At 44.6% G+C, this 18,297-nt stretch overlaps 1 protein-coding gene across 2 annotated transcripts; it reads right to left on the reverse strand.

The window, feature by feature from the left end:
• Positions 1 to 5,529: 5,529 nt before the first annotated feature.
• On the reverse strand, positions 5,530 to 18,297 carry LOC120720022 (extracellular calcium-sensing receptor-like). 2 transcript variants are annotated; one of them, XM_040009619.1, is made up of 4 exons: positions 17,228 to 18,297; positions 16,791 to 16,895; positions 15,236 to 15,359; positions 5,530 to 7,358 (listed from the first exon to the last, which is right to left on the reverse strand). In XM_040009619.1, exons 1-4 carry the CDS (start codon positions 17,234 to 17,236, stop codon positions 6,445 to 6,447), a joined length of 1,152 nt encoding a protein of 383 aa, XP_039865553.1. In that variant the 5' UTR covers positions 17,237 to 18,297; the 3' UTR covers positions 5,530 to 6,444. The 2 variants fall into 2 exon arrangements, with proteins under 2 accessions (XP_039865553.1, XP_039865552.1); XM_040009618.1 differs by having other exon boundaries at positions 16,791 to 18,297.

The following is an 18,297-nucleotide window of genomic DNA, read 5'->3' on the forward strand; positions in this document are numbered from 1 at the left end:
GGAGCTGGATCTCCACGCCTTCCTGAGGGGCCTCACACCGGAGAGGCTGCGACAGCATGTCCGGCTGTCATACCCCCGAGACCTGGAGGAGGCATTGAGGGAGGCTGAGCGGGCTGAGGAGGTGCTGCGGGGCGAGCCAGTGACCCGACGATCGGCCAGGATGGTCGAGCGAGAGATGAGCGCGTCCCAGTCGGATGAGGAGGAGGAGGCCAGACGAGCCCAATCAGAGGCAGTTCCCCGTCGGAGGCGCCGGACGGACTGCTGTTATCGGTGCGGGGAACCCGGTCACCTCGCCTGGAACTGTCCCGCACCTAGTCCTCGGAGCCGAGTGACATCACCGACGGGAAACGGCCACGGGGTGGGACAGTGAGGGAACCCCCACCCCAATCAGTAAACCCTCTCTGTGACACTCATCCCGTGGTGGGCCGTTGTGGGTCCACCCGTGGACTGTACCTGGACTGTATAATTGATGGACGGTCTTGCCGGGCCCTGGTGGACACAGGGTCCACCATCTGCTTGCTGCGGAGGGGGGTGCTTCCGGAGACGGTCGGCTCATTGCCGAAAGACTGGACCCCTACTCATACAGCGTTGCACACTGTCACAGGAGAAAAGACTGTGATGCCGGGGAAAAAGACTCTGCAGGTGGTGGTGGGAACGAACAGTGTGAACCACGAGTTCTGGCTTGCCGACATAACAGACGAGTGCATTGTTGGACTGGACTTGCTGGCCCACTGGGGGGCACGGGTCGATGTGCCGGGAGTTGCCATCCACCTTGGTGCTGAGACCGTGCAGCTCCAAGTGGGCCGCGGTAGCCAGGGACAGACCCCCACCCCACCAGCACCCCCAAAGCCCTCGCGCCTCACAGCCCCATGCCATAGCCAGGGGCCGAGGGTGGCCAGGGTGCGGAAGAGGACCCAGGGGGTGAACGTAAGCAGGGCCAACATCCCGCAGCCAGAGTCGCCGCCTAGCTCGGCAGTCTCCCCGTCACCTGAGACTGTCGCGGCAGTAGAGGAGCTTGGGCGGCGGAGTGGGGTGCACCTCAGTGTGACACAGCAGCGGCAGCTGCAGAGCCTCTTGGCAGAGTTTATGGACACTTTTGCCACCAGGGAAGAGGACTGCACAAGGACGGGCCTGGTGCAGCACACTATAGACACTGGAGCAGCTGCTCCAATCCGGCTGCGGCCCCACCTCCTGCCCCTCGCCAAACGCCAAGCTGCCGAGGGACTGATAAAAGAGATGGCAGCTAATGGCGTCATTGAACCCTCGGACAGTCCATGGGCCGCACCTGTGGTTATGGTGCGGAAGAAAACAGGGGGGTGGCGCCCTTGTGTGGACTACAGGCGTTTGAACGCGGTCACCCGCAAGGACTCTTACCCGTTACCTCGCATCGATGACGCACTGGATTACATCGCTGGGTCCAGTTGGTTCAGCTTGCTAGACCTCCGCAGTGGGTACTGGCAGGTGGAGCTCGCTGCCGAGGCACGGCCCAAGACTGCATTCACCATAGGGCAAGGACTGTGGCAGTTTAAGGTGATGCCTTTTGGACTATGCAATGCACCAGCCACGTTTGAAAGGTTAATGGAAAGGGTCCTCAAAGACATTCCCCGTGCCCGCTGCGTGGTCTATTTGGATGACTTGCTGACTCATGCTAAGGACTTTGAACAGGCCGTGGCTAACCTACGAGAGGTTCTGACTGCCATCCGCGGGGCCGGACTAAAGCTGAACCCGGCCAAGTGCAACCTTCTTGCTCGCCAGGTGAAGTTCCTGGGACATGTGATAAGTGAAAAGGGGGTGGCTACTGACCCTGAGAAGGTGGTTGCTGTGGGGGACTGGCCCCCCCCCATCGAACGTCGCCGAGCTACGAAGCTTCCTGGGGCTGGCCTCCTATTATAGGAGGTTTGTAAAAGACTTTGCCACCGTCGCCAGCCCCCTGCATCAATTGACAAACAAGGGTCAGCGGTTTGCTTGGACGGAGGACTGTGCAACGGCTTTTGAGCAGCTGAAAACTGCCCTTGTGAGTGCCCCGGTCTTGGCGTATCCTGACCCCAGCCAGCCTTTCCTTTTGGACACTGACGCCAGCAACGTGGGGATCGGAGCGGTGCTCTCCCAGAGGGGAGAGGCTGAGGAGCGAGTGGTGGCATACTACAGCTGCAGGCTCAGCCGGGCCGAGAGGAATTACTGTGTTACCCGGCGTGAGCTGTTGGCTGTGGTCCTGGCGGTTCGTCATTTCCGACCTTACCTCCTGGGCACTAAGTTCCTGCTCAGGACGGACCACGCCAGCCTAACCTGGATGCTGAACTTTCGCCAGCCGGAGGGTCAGGTGGCCCGGTGGCTGGAAATACTACAAGAGTACGACTTTGAGGCCCAGCACCGACCAGGACGGCAGCACGCCAACGCTGACGCCCTGTCCAGGCGTCCCTGTTCTGCGGATGAGTGCCGGTACTGCAGGCGCCTGGAGGAGCTGGACCGGGGTCCGACATCGGCAGCAGCGGAACCTGAGGGTGTGGATGAGGGACAGGAACCTTTCACCGCGGCGGAGCTACAGCAGCACCAGGTGAGCGATCCAGCGCTGGGGATGGTGAGGGACTGGATGGAGGCAGGGACACGGCCAGACTGGTCCGCCGTGTCTTCCCAGGGGCCCGAGACCAAGTCGCTGTACTCCCAGTGGAACAGCCTGGAGCTCCATGGCGGTGTAATCTACCGGCGGTGGCGAGCGCCAGACGGGGGAGGCGACATACTCCAGCTCCTGGTTCCCCGGGCCTTGCGGCCTGAGGTCCTCCGCTGGGTTCATGGGGCTGCAGGTACCGGCCATTTTGGGAATGGCAAGACGGTGCGACGGCTGAGATGGAGGTTCTACTGGCCCGGGTGTCGTCAGGACGTGGAGATCCACGTCCACTGCTGTGACGACTGCACGGCGCAGAAAGGTCCCAGCCAGCGCTCCCATGCCCCATTGCAGCAATACCTAGTTGGGGCGCCAATGGAGCGGATCGGAGTGGACATCCTGGGTCCGTTTCCTGTTACTGATGCCGGCAACCGGTATGTCCTGGTCGCGATGGATTATTTCTCAAAGTGGCCAGAGGTGTACGTGGTGCCGGATCAGAGTGCGGTGACGACGGCGCGGACTCTGGTGGATGAGATGTTCACGCGGTTTGGTGTACCGGAGGAGCTCCATAGTGACCAAGGGAGGAATTTTGAGAGCCAGGTGCTGGGAGAAGTGTGTCGGAGGCTGGGGGTGAGAAAAATGAGGACCACCCCCCTCCATCCTCAGAGCGATGGTCTGGTTGAGCGGTTCAACCGCACGCTGGCCACCCAGCTGGCCATCCTGACCAGCCAACATCAGAGGGACTGGGACCAACACCTGCCCCTTGTTTTGTGGGCGTATCGAACAGCAGTGCAGGAGTCAAGTCAGTGTACTCCTGCAGCGTTGATGTTCGGAAGGGAGCTCCGAACCCCGGTGGACTTGGTGTTCGGGGCGCCCCCTGAGCCGGAGATTGCTGGTGGACCAGAGATGGACTACTTCCGGCGGCTCAGGGAGCGGTTGCACACGGTGCATCAACTGGCAAGACGGACGTTGGAGGGAGCCAGGGCCTGCCAGAAACGGGCGTATGATACCCGTGCGCACGGTCCTATGCTGGGGGCCGGAGATCGGGTCTGGGTGTTCTGCCCCCAGAGGAAGCGGGGGCTGACCCCCAAGCTCATGAGCCACTGGCAAGGCCCGGGCGAGATCCTGGAACAGCTATCGGAGGTGGTCTTCAGAGTCCGGATGCCGGGACGGAGAAGGCGGGTGGTGCTACACAAGGACCGGCTGGCGCCATACCATCCGCTTGCCCCCAACCCACAGGCTGGTGTGCAGTCTGGGGACTCCTTGCCCCCTACGCCCGGCCTGAATGGGGGTGCCATGGATTCCCAGTCAAGGCCGAAGCGTACTCGACGCCGGCCCGGACATTTGCTGGACTACAGAGTGGACAGTTAAGGTTGTGGGGACACTAAACCTTTTTGGGAGGGGGCTGTGTAATGACCTGGCTGGGGTTGTTAGCCAGATGCATTCTGGGTATTGTGTTGTCTGTGTTTTCTATTGTTCTGCTAGTTCCTATGTGTTTGATTCGCATGTTGTGTTAGTGTTATGTTAATGTAAGCCACAGTGAAGTTGATGTGTGTTCTGTGGAGTGGGTTGAATTGGCATGGTTGGCTGACACCGCGACTGTATGTGGTGGGAGCGGGATAGGGGTTCGGTGTCAGCAGGTTACGTTGTTGTAGAAAAAGATGGTAAATAAATGACTGGTGTGAACCACTACTGCCTCCTGCTGGATCATTTGGGGATTATCAGTCTGCTGCTGAGACGCTCGGGGTCGTGCGGTGTATGAGGCACGAGCGCTCTCCATCCGTTGCGAAGTTTAGCGGTAGCCGCTAGCGCCCTGCTAGCCGTTTAGCTAGTGAGCAGTTTAGCCAGTTTAGCTCCACTAACCCACGGTCGTTACAATATGTTGTCTGCCATGATATGGATATGACATAATATCGTTATTGTTTGTACAACCATCTGAGAAAATAATGTATTACATGGTTTAGTAAAAACAAGTGCTTCCTCAATGAAAATGTTTTCAGTTCTTTTTAGTTTTTGATTTTGGAAATGTGTATTTCAGCAGGGAAAAATCAGTGATAATAAATAAAGTGGTGTAAAGCACATGAATTATATTTTGTGTGTGTGTATCTATCTATCTATCTATCCATCCATCCATCCATCCATCCATCCATCCATCCAATTTTTTTGGAACCCTCCAGTCTCTTACAGTATGTTACTGTTAACTGAAATTTCGGTAAAATTACGACCTGTTAAACGGTAAATGACCGCCTGTTGGGACACGGTATCCTCTAGCAGAGATGAATATTTTTGGTACTGATGATGCATGATAACGGTAAGTTACTGGTTAATAAATTGCAGTTTATTATCTTGCAGCGGGCTTACAGTGGCATACCGTGAATAAACGGTAGTATACCAATTTTTTAATCACAGTATGATGTTACTTTGTTGACGTAATTTACGACATAACGACATAACGGTATCTCACTGGTGTCACTATCGCCAGTGAGATACCGTAAAAAAGGCTACGGTGTGTTACCATAATTTGTCCAAGAGTATTATACCACACCAGCAAAAAACTGTATCATCCTGCAGAGCAGTAAGCTACCGTAACACAGCACAGTGACGCCAGTATGTTACCGTAAAGTGGCGATGAAAAGTCTAACAGTGTATACAAAGGCCCATTTAAATATAAATTAACAATGGAAAGAACAATTCACTACAAATAATATACTAAAAAAATATTTTTCCTATACAGTAATTTTATACTCTTAGAACTTTATACAAGTTACAGTCATCCATTCACTTACACTTTCACATCTGTGATGCATAGATGTGATATTAAGATCTGTCATCAGTCTGATACTAATTCAGTCTGAAGTTAATAGGAAATGGTAAGGAAAATTTACACCATTGAACCCTACTCTAAAAACATGTCATGGACTTAACAATGTCTTTGAAGTATGGTTTAAGAAAGTGTTTAAAGATTTTACAGCATGTGTAGCGCCATCTTGTATCAGTACAGAACTTGATATCACTGGGTTGGTTGGTTGGTGTTACATTTTTTGCTTGGTGTACTGAAATAGGGCAATCCACCTGTGGCCCTAATGCTTGGGTTTGTAGACCCACTTTGCAAATGACAGTTGTGTGGATAAGTGCGTCTTTGCGCCAGCTGCAGATGAAGAGGTAACAGAGAACAAAAGGCAACAGCAAATAATCAGCAGTTTAGAGATATTTCAAACATCTGACACCAAAAGATTTATTTGTTTATTTACTGTAACTTGTGTTTACACTAAAAACTCATCTTTTAAAGTACCACATATTATATTTTGTTTTAATCCTATACAAAGGAAGAGCTTTACTGTTATTGCTTTTACTCATATAGTAAGAGTTTTTTTTTTACTTTCCTTATTTCATTTGCCATATATATGTGTAGCTGCTCTTTGAGAACCATGCATTAAACACATACATGCACAAAGAAAAACAATTGATGGAGTTGCATTGTGGTGCGCACAAAAATTTGATAATGGCAATGGAAACCTCTTGAAAATGAGAATGAACAGGTTATAGAAGAACAGGTACTCTTACTGATTTTATCTGCAGTGGCATGTAATTCAAATTTCAAACTTCCAGGGTTTGACATAAAATAAAGACAAAATAAAGGCATGCCATGATAAATATATGATTGACTCAATAACCTCTAGTTATCAGTGCCTTGGTATGCTTTTTTTTTTTACCTAGTTGCAAACTAAGTAATGAAAATGCATCAGGAAGGAGAAGGAGCTTATTCATATTCTGACAGGATGGTGACGAACTAATTTGGTAAAAATAATAAGAGTAAAATACCATTTTACTAAATTCAATTTTCAAAGTGAATTTGGTACCTTCTTCCCCATCATATTCCTTTTTGTATTTTTCTCTGGCTTCAGTAAGATTATATAACATTTGGGTATGAAGATGCAAATTAGCAGTCCAAAACTAGATGCAAGTATAGCAAATATTTCTACAGCAACACTGAACTTCCCAGGAGAGCTGACATATGCTGGGATAAATGTAATCCATACTGCACAGAATATCAGCATGCTGAAAGTGATAAACTTGGCTTCGTTGAAATTATCGGGTAGTTTTCGTGCTAAAAATGCAAAAATAAAACATAAAATAGCCAGAAGTCCTATATAACCAAGAACAGCCCAAAAGCCTACAGCTGAGCCAAGGGCACACTCTAAGATGATTTTATCTTTGAATTGTAACAAATTCTTAGATGGAAAAGGAGGAGAAGTTGTTAACCAGATGATACAAATGACAACTTGTATAAGAGTAAATGTTGTAACACAGAGTCTCTGCTGTGTCTGCCCAAACCATTTTTTAACATTACTACCTGGACGTGTAGCTCTGAAAGCCATTAAAACAACTATTGTTTTTCCCAGAAGACAAGAGATACAGAGGACAAAGGTGATGCCAAATGTTACATGTCGGAGCATACAGGACCAATCAGTGGGCTGACCAATGAAGGTCAGAGAACACAGGAAGCACAGAATTAAGGAGAAGAGCAGCAGGAAGCTCAATTCAGAGTTGTTTGCCCTGACAATAGGAGATTTCCTATACTTGAAGAAAATGAGTATCACACCAATTGTCATGCATGCCCCAAATAAAGATGCTGCAGTGAGCAGTGCTCCCATAATTTCTTCATATGACAGAAACACTGCTTCCTTCTTGATACAGGAATCTCTTCTTTCATTTGACCAAAACTCAGGTAGACATCTCACACAGGTGACAGAATCTGGAAATGAATATTGAAGCAGATGTTACAAGTTGTTAAATTTAATGAGCACAATTTCATATGTGTTTGCATTTAAAACATCCATGAAACATCCTACTGATGCTGTACAATTACAAGGTGATAAACAATATGTTTATTAAGTTAAGCACACAGGTATACTGGTTTGTGATCAAATAAGGATTAACAGATGTGATGTCTAGAGAGGAGACGGCATGCATCCCACTTTGGATGGAGCAGCTCTCATTTCTAGAAGTCTTGCCAAATGTATTAATTTCCCCCAAAACCTGACTATCCAGAGTTGGGACCCAGAAGCAGAGTTGCAGTCTTGCACGCCTCTTTGCAGCTTCTCTCCTCCCATTATTCCCCAAAACCCCATCTCCTCAGAGACTTTGTCAGCTCCCAAACAGACAAAAAACAAACTAAAAACTGGCAAAAAACAACTTAAACATAAAAAAATCGCAAAAAAGGGACAATAAAATAATGCGCTTCTACAACAAAGAGTAAAACAGTAAAATGTGGATTATTAAATATTAGGTCTCTCTCTTCCAAGTCTTTTAGTCTGTTCGTACATTAATTAATAATTGATTAACAAATTGATTTACTCTGCCTTACAGAAACCTGGTTACAGCAGAATAATTACGTTAGTTTAAATGAATCAACACCCCTGAGCCATAGTAACTATCAGGGCTGAGGGGTCGGTGTGGCAGCAGTTTTCCACACCAACTTATTAATCAACCAAAGACCAAGACAGACTTTTAATTCATTTGAAAGCCTGATGCTTAGCCTTGTTCAAAACTCAAAAAACAGTCTTATTTGTTATTATCTTCCACCTGGGCCTTATACAGAGTTTCTGTCTGATTTCTCAGACTTTTTATCTGATTTACTGGTCAGATCAAATAAAATAATTATTGCTGGTGATTTTAACATCCATGTAAATGCTAAATATGACAGACTCAACACAACATGTCTGAAACTAGCACCACTGAATGAACAATGGGCTGGGAGGTCCATTCCTTGATCATTAATATGCAAATTCTCATGACCATTGATCAATCAATCAAATTTATTTATATAGCACATTTAAAGTCCGAAGTACACCAAAGTGCTTTCCAGTAAAACCATGATACAGGTAAAATCACAATATGAAATATAAATTACAGATATAAAATATAAAATAATTACATAATCTAAATGCAGAGCCAGATGTAAATTATCCTAATTAGCCTCGAATGCCAGGTTAACACCAGGCTAAGCAAAGAAACCCTCCCTCTCCTCAGCCACCTCCTTCAGCTTGTCCGGGAAAACACCAAGGTGTTCCCAGGCCAGCCGAGAGATATAATCTCTCCAGCGAGTCCTGGGTCTGCCCCGGGGTCTCCTCCCAGTGGGACATGACCGTAACACCTCATCCAGGAGGTGCCCAGGAGGCATCCTTATCAGATGCATGAACCATCTCAACTGGCTCCTTTCAATGTGGAGGAGCAGCGGCTTTACTCTGAGCCCCTCCCAGATGGCTGAACTTCTCACCCTCTCTAAGGGAGAGGCAAGGGAGAGCAATCTCGTTCTTTCAGTCGCTACCCACAGCTCATGACCATAGGGTGAGGGTAGGGACGTAGATCGACCGGTAAATTGAGAGCTTCCCTTTTACGCTCAGCTCTCTCTGCTTCCTTCTCCCGTGACTCATGAAGAAGACCCCGAGATACTTAAACTCCTCCACTTGGGGCAGGAACTCTTTTTCAGCCTTTTCCAGGTCCATGGCCTCAGATTTGGAGGTACTGATTTTCATTCCTACCGCTTCACACTTGGCTGCAAACCATTCCAGCACGAGCTGAAGGCCATCACCTGATGAAGCCAACAGAACCACATCATCCACAAAAAGCAAAGATGAGATTCTGAGACCACTCAAATAAAAGCCTTCTGACACTTGGCTATGCCTAGAAATTCTGTCTATAAAAATTACAAACAGAATCTGTGACAAAAGCAGCCCTGGCGGAGCCCATCACCCATCTGAAATGAGACCAACTTTTTGCCGGCTATGTGGACCAATCTATTGCAACAGTTGAATAAGGATTGAATGGCATGTAGCCATGGGAGAGATACCCCATACTCCGCTAACACCTCCCACAGGACACTCCGAGGGACACGGTCGAATGCCTTCTCCAAATAAACAAAACACACGTGGACTGGTTGGGCAAAGTCCCATGCACCCTCAAGTATCCTCGAGTGGATAAAGAGTTGGTCCAGTGTTCCATGACAAAACCGCACTGTTCCTCCTGTATCTGAGGTCCAGCTAACGGATGGACTCTTCTTTCCAGCACCCTGGCATAGACTTTCCCAGGGAGGCTGAGGAGTGTGATCCCCCTGTAATTGGAACACACCCTCTGGTCCCCCTTCTTAAAGATGGGAACCACCATCCGGTCTGCCATTCCAGAGGTAACGCACAACATTGAAGAGGTGTGTCAGCCAAGACAGCCTTACAAAATCCAGAGCATTCAGGAACTCAGGGCAATTTTCTCAGTCGAAGTTAGCAGCGCTACACCCGCACTATGCACAGTGCAGGTAGAGTACCACTTTCCCCTTCTGAGTCGCCTGACGGTTTGCCAAAATCTCTTTGAGGCAGTCCAATATCCGTGCAGTGATGAGTCCCGAGCCATGTTCTGCTTGGCCTGTCCGTACCTATCAGCTGCCTCTGAAGTCCCACAGGCTAACCAAGCCTGATAGGACTCCTCCTTCAGCCTGGTGGCTCCTTCATCTCTGGTGTCCACGATTTGGTTCAGGGGTTACCAGCATGACATTCACCAACCACCTTGCAGCACAGTGCAGTGATTTTGGTAATGGAGGTGCTGAATATGGTCTATTTGGATTCAATGTCCACAGATTCCCTCAGAATGCTGTTGAAGCTCTGCCGGAGGTGTGCATTGAAGATCTCGTGGACTGGGGCCTCTGCCAGGCGTTCCCAGTGCACACTCAGTATATGTTTAGGTCTGTCCAGCATCCTCCCCCTCCACCTGATCCAACTCACTACCAGGTGGTGATCAGTTGACAGCTCAGCCCGTCTCTTTACCTGAGTGTCCAGAACATATGGCCGCAGGTCTGGTAATACGATTATAAAATCAATCATCGACTTCCAGCCTAGAGCATTCTGGTGCCACGTGCACTTATGAACACTTATGTTCGAACATGGTGTTTGTTATGGTCAAACTGGGGTTTGCACAGAAGTCCGCGGTTAGGTCTAGAGAAGCTTTTCCTCCCAGTTATGCCCCCCGAGTCTCACTGTCATTGCCCACATGAGCATTGAAACCCCCACCCCAAGAGGGACTCCAAAGGGCTGGGTACTTTGAACTGCCACTTGGCACATAAGCATAGATGACGGTCAGGACCCATTCCACGACCTGAAGGCGCAGGAGTAAACCCTCTTGTCCACCGGGAGAAACCCCAATGTACAGGCAGCAAGCCAAGGTGATACTATGGATACCCACCCCAGCCTGCTGCCTCTCACCAGGGGCAGCTCCAGACTGAGAAACTCTCCAGCCCCTCTCCAGGTCCGCCAGAGCCTCCGCTCCTGGCCGCCACCCAGCACCCAACCCCTACCCCATCTCCTGCAGGTGGTGGCCTGCAGGACGGTGGACCCATGTCCCCTTTTTGGGCTGTGCCTGGCAGGCCCCATGGGCTAAGGCCCATTAACCAGACACCCTTGGGCACCCTCACCGGGCCTTGCTCCTGGGCAGGGCCCCGGTAACCCTATCCCGGGCAGGGTTAACTGTTCCCTTGATGTTCTACTCATAGGGGTTTTCTGAATCACTCTTTGGTCCCTCACTCAGGACCAATTTGCCATGGGAGACCCTACTAGGGGATACAAGCCCCCGGACAACATAGCCCCTGGGGTCCCTGGGACACATAAACCCTCCACCACGACAAATAAAATTGTAACCATTGGAGAAAAAAAATTACTCATAATCATCTCAAAGATTGTAACATTATCTACAGCTACTTTCAGTACCACTGGTACTTATTTTGAGTATTTTTCTCCAATTGATCTTTCTGAATTAACTTCAGTAATTACTTCCCATTTGCACATAGAAGCCCTACCATTAATAATGCATCAGTCTTAAATATGATCAACCTATCTCTAATAATCAGCTATGTACCACAGGCCTTCAATCTGCCAATAGTTAAACCATTACTTGGAAAGACATCTCTTGACCCTGCTGGCCAATCTCCTACCTTTGTTTCTTTTCAAAAATTCTTGAATGAGTAGTTATCAAACAGCTAACTGATCATCTACAGAGGAATGGCTTATTTGAAGAGTTTCAGTCAGGATTCAGTGCTCATCACAGTACAGAAACAGAAAGCTTTAGTGAAGGTTACAAATTATCTTCTTATGGCCTCAGACAATGCATTCATCTCTGTGCTTGTCCGGTTAGACCTCAGTGCAATGTTTGATAATGTAGACCATAATATTCTATTACAACGATTAGAGTGTGCTGTAGACATTACAGGTACTGCATTGCAGTGGTTTGCATCATAGCTATCAAGTAAACGGAGAGTCCTCTTCACACAGTAAGGTCAATTATGGAGTTCCACATGGTTCTAATTGTGTTTACATTACACATGCTTCCCTTAGGAGGTATAATCAGAAGGCATAGCATACATTTTCACCGCTATGCAGATGACACCCAACTTTATCTATCCATGAAGCCAGATACCAATTAGTTTAACCGGAAGGAATGTCTTAAAAGACAAAGACCTGGATGACCTCTAATTTTCTACTTCTAAATTCAAATAAAACTGAGGTTATTGCACTGGCCTGAAAATCAAAGACATATGGTATCTAACCAGATTCTTGTTCTGGATGGCATTACCTTAGCCTCCAGTAATACTGTGAGGAAACTTGAAGTCAAATATTAAACAAATATGTAGGACTGCTTTTTACCATTTGCTCAATATCTCTAAAATTAGAAATATCCTATCTCAGAGTGACACTAAAAAACTAGTGCATGCATTTATTACATCTACGCTGGAGTATTTTTAATTGGTTTGTCATTAGGATGTCCTAAAAACTCCCTGAAAAGCCTCCACGTAATCCAAAATACTGCAGCAAGATTATGGACAGGAACTAGAAAGAGAGTGTATATTTCTCCAATATTGGCTTCCCTTCCCTGTTAAATCCAGAATTGAATTTAAAATCGGGCTTCTCACTTTTAAGCTCTTGAATACTCAGGTCGCATCTTATCTTAATAACCATATCACCCTATTAGAGCACTTCACTCTTGGACTGCAAGCTTACTTGTGGTTTCTGGAGTATTTAAAAGTAGAATGGGAGCCAGAGCCTTTGGTTTTCAGGCTTCTTTTTCTACTTTTGAACCAGCTTTCAACAACAACAACAGCCTCAAGGCAACAGTTGTTGCAATTTAGAGCTGTATGACTAAAATTGAATTAAATTAAATTGAGCATCCATCAGTGTTTGTGATTGTGGCATACTTTTTATTTAAATTTTACAAGGAGTTATAATAGATTTTCTATACTTTCCAGATATTATTCCAAATATTATTTAGTGTTTAATATTTAGCCTCAGTGGTGTTATCAGATAGAGAAAAACATTTATTGAGTATTAATCACCATTAATTGTATTAACTCTAAGTTTAGAACAAAGGATTGTGGTAAATATTAAACACTGACTATAACTGAGAGGCTAACATAAGAGTTACTTTACAGAAAAAAAGCAGACTATGTATAATCATGGTTTTGTAAGGCATTAAAATATATTGTAATGGACTGGATTACAAGTTAATCCAATTGTTGTGTTATTACTGTTATTGTTTTCAGAATTGCCACACAGTTTTGGCAGATATGCTCCACACCTGCAAAGAAGTAATTTACTGAGTATCCTTGAAGGTGTAATAGTCTAAAACAGGAGTCTCAAACTCAAATGAGCCACGGGCCACTGCTGGCACCACCATCTCATTGGAGGGCCACTTTCATGTTCAAGTAGTACAAAAAACCCAAACAAACCAGAAAACACCCACTAATATTTCCTAAAATGTTGTATTTTGTTTGTTTGTTTTAAATTTCAAATATTGTATAACAAGACAAAACTGCAAACATGAACGCAATTCTTTTTCTCACTCTTAACTGAAGCCTTTCATTGAACTACCAAATAAACAAATTGGTACTCTCTTTCTGGCCAAACACGTGACAGCACTTCTGCTATAATTTTGTTCATATTTAACAAAATAAAAATGCAGACGTAAGTGTACACATTAGTTTTTGACTCTCATTGAACTGGCACAGCCAATCCTTCCACGTGTGTGTACTCTCTTGCTACCTCAGCCAGGTCAACGGCTCCAAACCGTAGTAAAGAGACCTCTGGCTAATATGTCGGGTTCTGTGTTGGGCTCATAGCCAGGAACTAGCTTTACTGTCTGGGTCAACTTTGCTAGTGAGAGACAGAGAGAGGTGTTGAAAGGCTGCTCCAACTGAACTCTATTGTTTCGGAGGAAAACACGAACACAGCGTACAGTCTAGTCTTAACAGCTTACTTACAACTGGGCTCGTCAAGCATTCTTTTTGGCTGGAGTGGTTGTTATTATATTTACATGCTTCCATCTCCTGTTTCTGGTCGGTGAGAACTCATACTTTTTGACTCCCCTTTTTCTCCCTCCCTCACACTCACACACATAACGGAGAGGCAGTCCCACACTATCTCCCTAAAGCACGGACTACACTGGCTACATTCTTAAAGGGCAATACCTGTAACACTCTGCTCACATTGCCTTCATATTAAATTATGTTTTGAATAATAATTTAAAAAAAAATTCTTCACATCAATATGCAGCCCGCAAGTAGAGGGGCCGCAAGTTTGAGAACCCTGGTCTAGAGGCTGTTAAGCCTGTCAATTATATCAGCTACCTATGACAGAGAGTCTGTAGAACAACATGTGTTACTGTTCCAAATAAACTCAGAAACAGAATAACCGACTGTCTCTGTCTTCTGTTGGAGAGACACTACAATATAAATAAAAAGACCTGATGAAATTTGGCACAGACTATATCTTTATATTTCTATTTTGACTTGTAAGTTGTGCATGTTATTGCGGGTCTCTGTGTGTAAAATGAATTATTATTTCTATTATTATTATTAGCAACAACAAGACTAAATACAACGTCTTGAATAAACCTGTTCTTTTTTTCCATGTAAACTTTTATCTAATTCTTTTTATCAATTCTACTTCATGACCGAGACATGGATAAGCAGCAGAAAATGAATGGATGATTTCTTCTTCATCATATTGGTTACTAGTTTCATGTATTTTAAATTATGAGTATATATGTGAAAAAATGCACATATAGTTCTATGCAGCTCTGTAAAAATCCAAAACCGTGAACTGAAACAATGCCCAACATAAATCTGTCTCCTTACTGTTGAAATGTTATGATTCTGTGACTAAATAGTTTTACTTAGTTTGAGAAGGAAATCTAAATTACAGAGCCCCGCAGGGGACATGGGAGAAAAAAAAATTAAGACGGACTTTTGCGGGATCTCGCAAAAGTTTTGCGAGATCTCGCAAAACAAACTCGGGATCTCGCAAAAGTTTTGCGAGATCTCGCAAAACAAACTCGGGATCTCGCAAAACTTTTGCGAGATCTCGCAAAAGTTTTAGCCGCATTCGTTTGCGAGATCCCGAGTTAGTTTTGCGAGATCTCGCAAAAGTCCGTCTTAATTTTTTTTTCTCCCATGTCCCCTGCGGGGCTCCGTACTAAATGCATATTATGTCTGCATAAAAACAAACATCACGATTATTAAATAGTTTTCGTATGACCGTCCTACATGGCTAACTTTGCTTTGTAATGCACCAAAGTTAAAATGAAATGTCACCACACCTGTAACATTGCTGATCTGTCCCTCTGCACATCTTATACAGTCATAGCAGCAAACAGGCCTTCCTTTCTGGAGAACCTTGCGTGTTCCTGGGGGACATTTCTCACTGCAAACTGACACAGGAACCTGCATGATCAAGAAAATTAAACTGCATATGGACTTTAAGAAAAAAATGAAGTTCTCTGTCAAACAATTTCTTAATTTTGAAAGATCAAAACCAAAATACTGTAAAACAAATTAAATACATATTTATAAATTGAAAAAATAAAACAAAAAACCCTAAAGTTGTATGAATGTGTACCTGCTTTGTGTTTCTTGCCCAAATTAAAGCCTTGTTTTGCAAATTTAGCTGTTTTTCTGGAGCCAATGATGTATCATAAAGACCAACTGTGACAAACTCCACGATGCCGTTTTCTTTTGGCTGCCAGTTTATAATTTCATACTTTGCTGCTGGATCTCCATTCTCATTAAAGTAAACCTCATCTCTTTCCTTTGTTGTGATGTGAATCTTTCGTATGTGTTGCAAAACCTAAGATAACATGCCAAAACTCAGTTACTTGGAATAGAGATATCTTGGACACCTAATGGTCAAAGATTATGAAAGACAAAATATTTTTTTAATTATGACAACAATGTTCTTGCTAATGTGATTTAATTTTTTAAGTTGGTGTAAAGCTCACCGTGAATGGATCTAGCTGCACATTTTTGTTACATGTTTTATTACAGCTGAGGATATTGTGAAGTGCATGTGCCACTGCATACACTGCTTTATATACATTATTAAAGATAGGCATGAGAGACATATCAGTGTAGCTGTTTTGAACTCCAGTCATGTCTTCATGTCCAGTACACTCTCTCTGAATGTCTGCTGATGATTTCAACTCCTTGAACTTACAACTAAATAGTGTCTCCCAGAACTCAATAAAGAGTTCATTATTAGATGAATTCAGTGGCTTAACATCCAGTATGAACTCTCTCAGGCCAGTGACATGTGCTTTAGGAATGGAAAGACCTATGGCACCATTCAGTATGTGATGTATATCCATTTTTGCTGTTTGTGAATCAAATATCCAAGACTCAGTGCCTACCCACTGGTACCCAGACAAGTTATGGTATGAAAACTCATGTAGAAGTACATCCAGATCCACATGGGAAAGGAATGCAACAATTACCCTGGAGGTTGAAGCCTTTATAATTTCAATTATCTTTTGTATTTTCACATATGGATCTGTCCTAAAAAAAGATACAGAATACTCCAGACAGATGCCCAGCTGCTGTGCAGTTTCTGTGAAGGTGGCCATGCCATTATTTCCATAATCATTATTGGTTCGAATAGCTCCAACCCAAGTCCATCCAAAATGCTTGACCAAATGTGCCAGGGCTCTGCTCTGGTAGTAGTCACTGGGTATTGTTCTGAGGAAGGATGGGTACTTAGTTTTGTCACTGAGACAAGCACATGTGGCAAAGTGACTGATCTAAGAGAATAAAAATATTTTTTAAACATTATATATATCTTTATATATATAAAAAAATGTATAAAGAAAGAAGCCTACCCACCACTGGCAGAACAAATGGTCCAATAACAGTAGCTACTGCAATGGATGGAGAAGAAGAGGTCTCTCCTATTATCGCCTGCACATGTGCAGGTCTGGTACATGGTGCCTTCGGGGGTACAGACACAATTTCATTTCCATTAGCCAAAGCCAGTGTGACACCTACACTTCTGGCCACAGATCCACAAGTATCATAGATTTTATAGCCCACAGAGATTCCTGGCAGTAGGTCTGTACTGTTATTAATCTCCTCAATTGCAAAAAGCATAGCCTGTGCAAATTGGAAATCTCTGAAATTTAAACTTGAGACATTTACAAATAATTGGAATTGCATCACATTTTCCCTTAAAACTTGGAAAAAACATTTCAAAGGATGTTTAAAGCCAAGAATTGATGAATTTCTTAAAAATGACTGTATTAAATTCATTTCTTATCATTTACCTGGTACATTGTAGTGGCATTGGTTTGTGTGTGTAGTTGTCCATTCTGTCTTCCCAGCTGCTGTGAAAAGAGAACATCCCCCCTAATATAAAATCCCCATCTTTTGATAGGACTGGGTTCCCAGAATCACCTCTCTGCGTGCACACTGGGTCCTCAGCTTGAGAAAAAGAAGCCATCAATAATAATTGGAGAAGTGCCCACCCCTGCTCTGGCCATCTGTGTGAGGATGCCAAGTCTAGAGCTAAACCACTTAATGCCATTATAAATGCCTTCGTGTAAATGAAAGACTTGCACTGATATTTATACCTTCTGGTGCAACCTAAGATGTAATAACAGAAGAGAGATGATGCATTCTCAGGTTGAGGAAGAGGAGGAACATGTCCAATTATACAATTTTATGGAGGTTACTTTTTGTAAAAGAAGGAGATGCAGTTTAGGTGTGTAGGTATGTAATATGTAGTTATAATACAAAAAGTGATTCACTATAAATAAATATGCACTGAAAAATTATGAAATTATAGTGGCTTCTTCCTACAGTAAGTGACAAAAAAGTTGTTATTATTACTTTCTTAGAAAACACATACTTATTTATTAATTCAATTAAAATTATTGAGCTGCCAGCTTTATTTACTTCACTTTATATTGTATTTTCAGGCTGCTCTGAGAGCTTTGTGTAAGTCACATTCACCCATTCACACACCTACATTCATATTAGTGATGCACTAATGCAATATTATATATCAATCTTAAAACAACTGTATTTCTCACAGTTGGGCAACTGATGGGTCAGATCGATTCAGTTTGATGTTTTTCTGTGTTTTCTACAATAAAGATTACCAGCAGTCTACCAGTTGCTAGAAGGGGAGAAGCTAATACTAAAAAATCGACAGTTTGGAGGTATTTCAGGCTGTCAGTATCAACAATTTCACTTTTTCTTTATAGTAATTTGTGTTTACAGTGGTTCCCTCTCCAACTGCAACAACTAGCTACCAATTTGATTTTCTTCACTTCACCCATCTTTTGTCTGTGTGAGGAAGTAAAATCACAACGAAACTGAGAAGAGAAAGAGT

This window comes from Simochromis diagramma, unplaced genomic scaffold (genome assembly GCF_900408965.1).
Source record: "Simochromis diagramma unplaced genomic scaffold, fSimDia1.1 OVJJ01000344.1, whole genome shotgun sequence".
Lineage (NCBI taxonomy): Eukaryota > Metazoa > Chordata > Actinopteri > Cichliformes > Cichlidae > Simochromis > Simochromis diagramma.

Coding starts and splice junctions, on each gene's coding strand:
- LOC120720022 (XM_040009618.1), bottom strand. CDS start 17,213: ATGAATTTAATACAGTCATTTTTAAGAAATTCATCAATTCTTGGCTTT. Junction 15,360..16,790: donor GACCATTTGTTCTGCCAGTG/GTGGGTAGGCTT, acceptor TTGATCATGCAG/GTTCCTGTGTCAGTTTGCAG. Junction 7,359..15,235: donor ACAGATCAGCAATGTTACAG/GTGTGGTGACAT, acceptor ATTCATTTCCAG/ATTCTGTCACCTGTGTGAGA.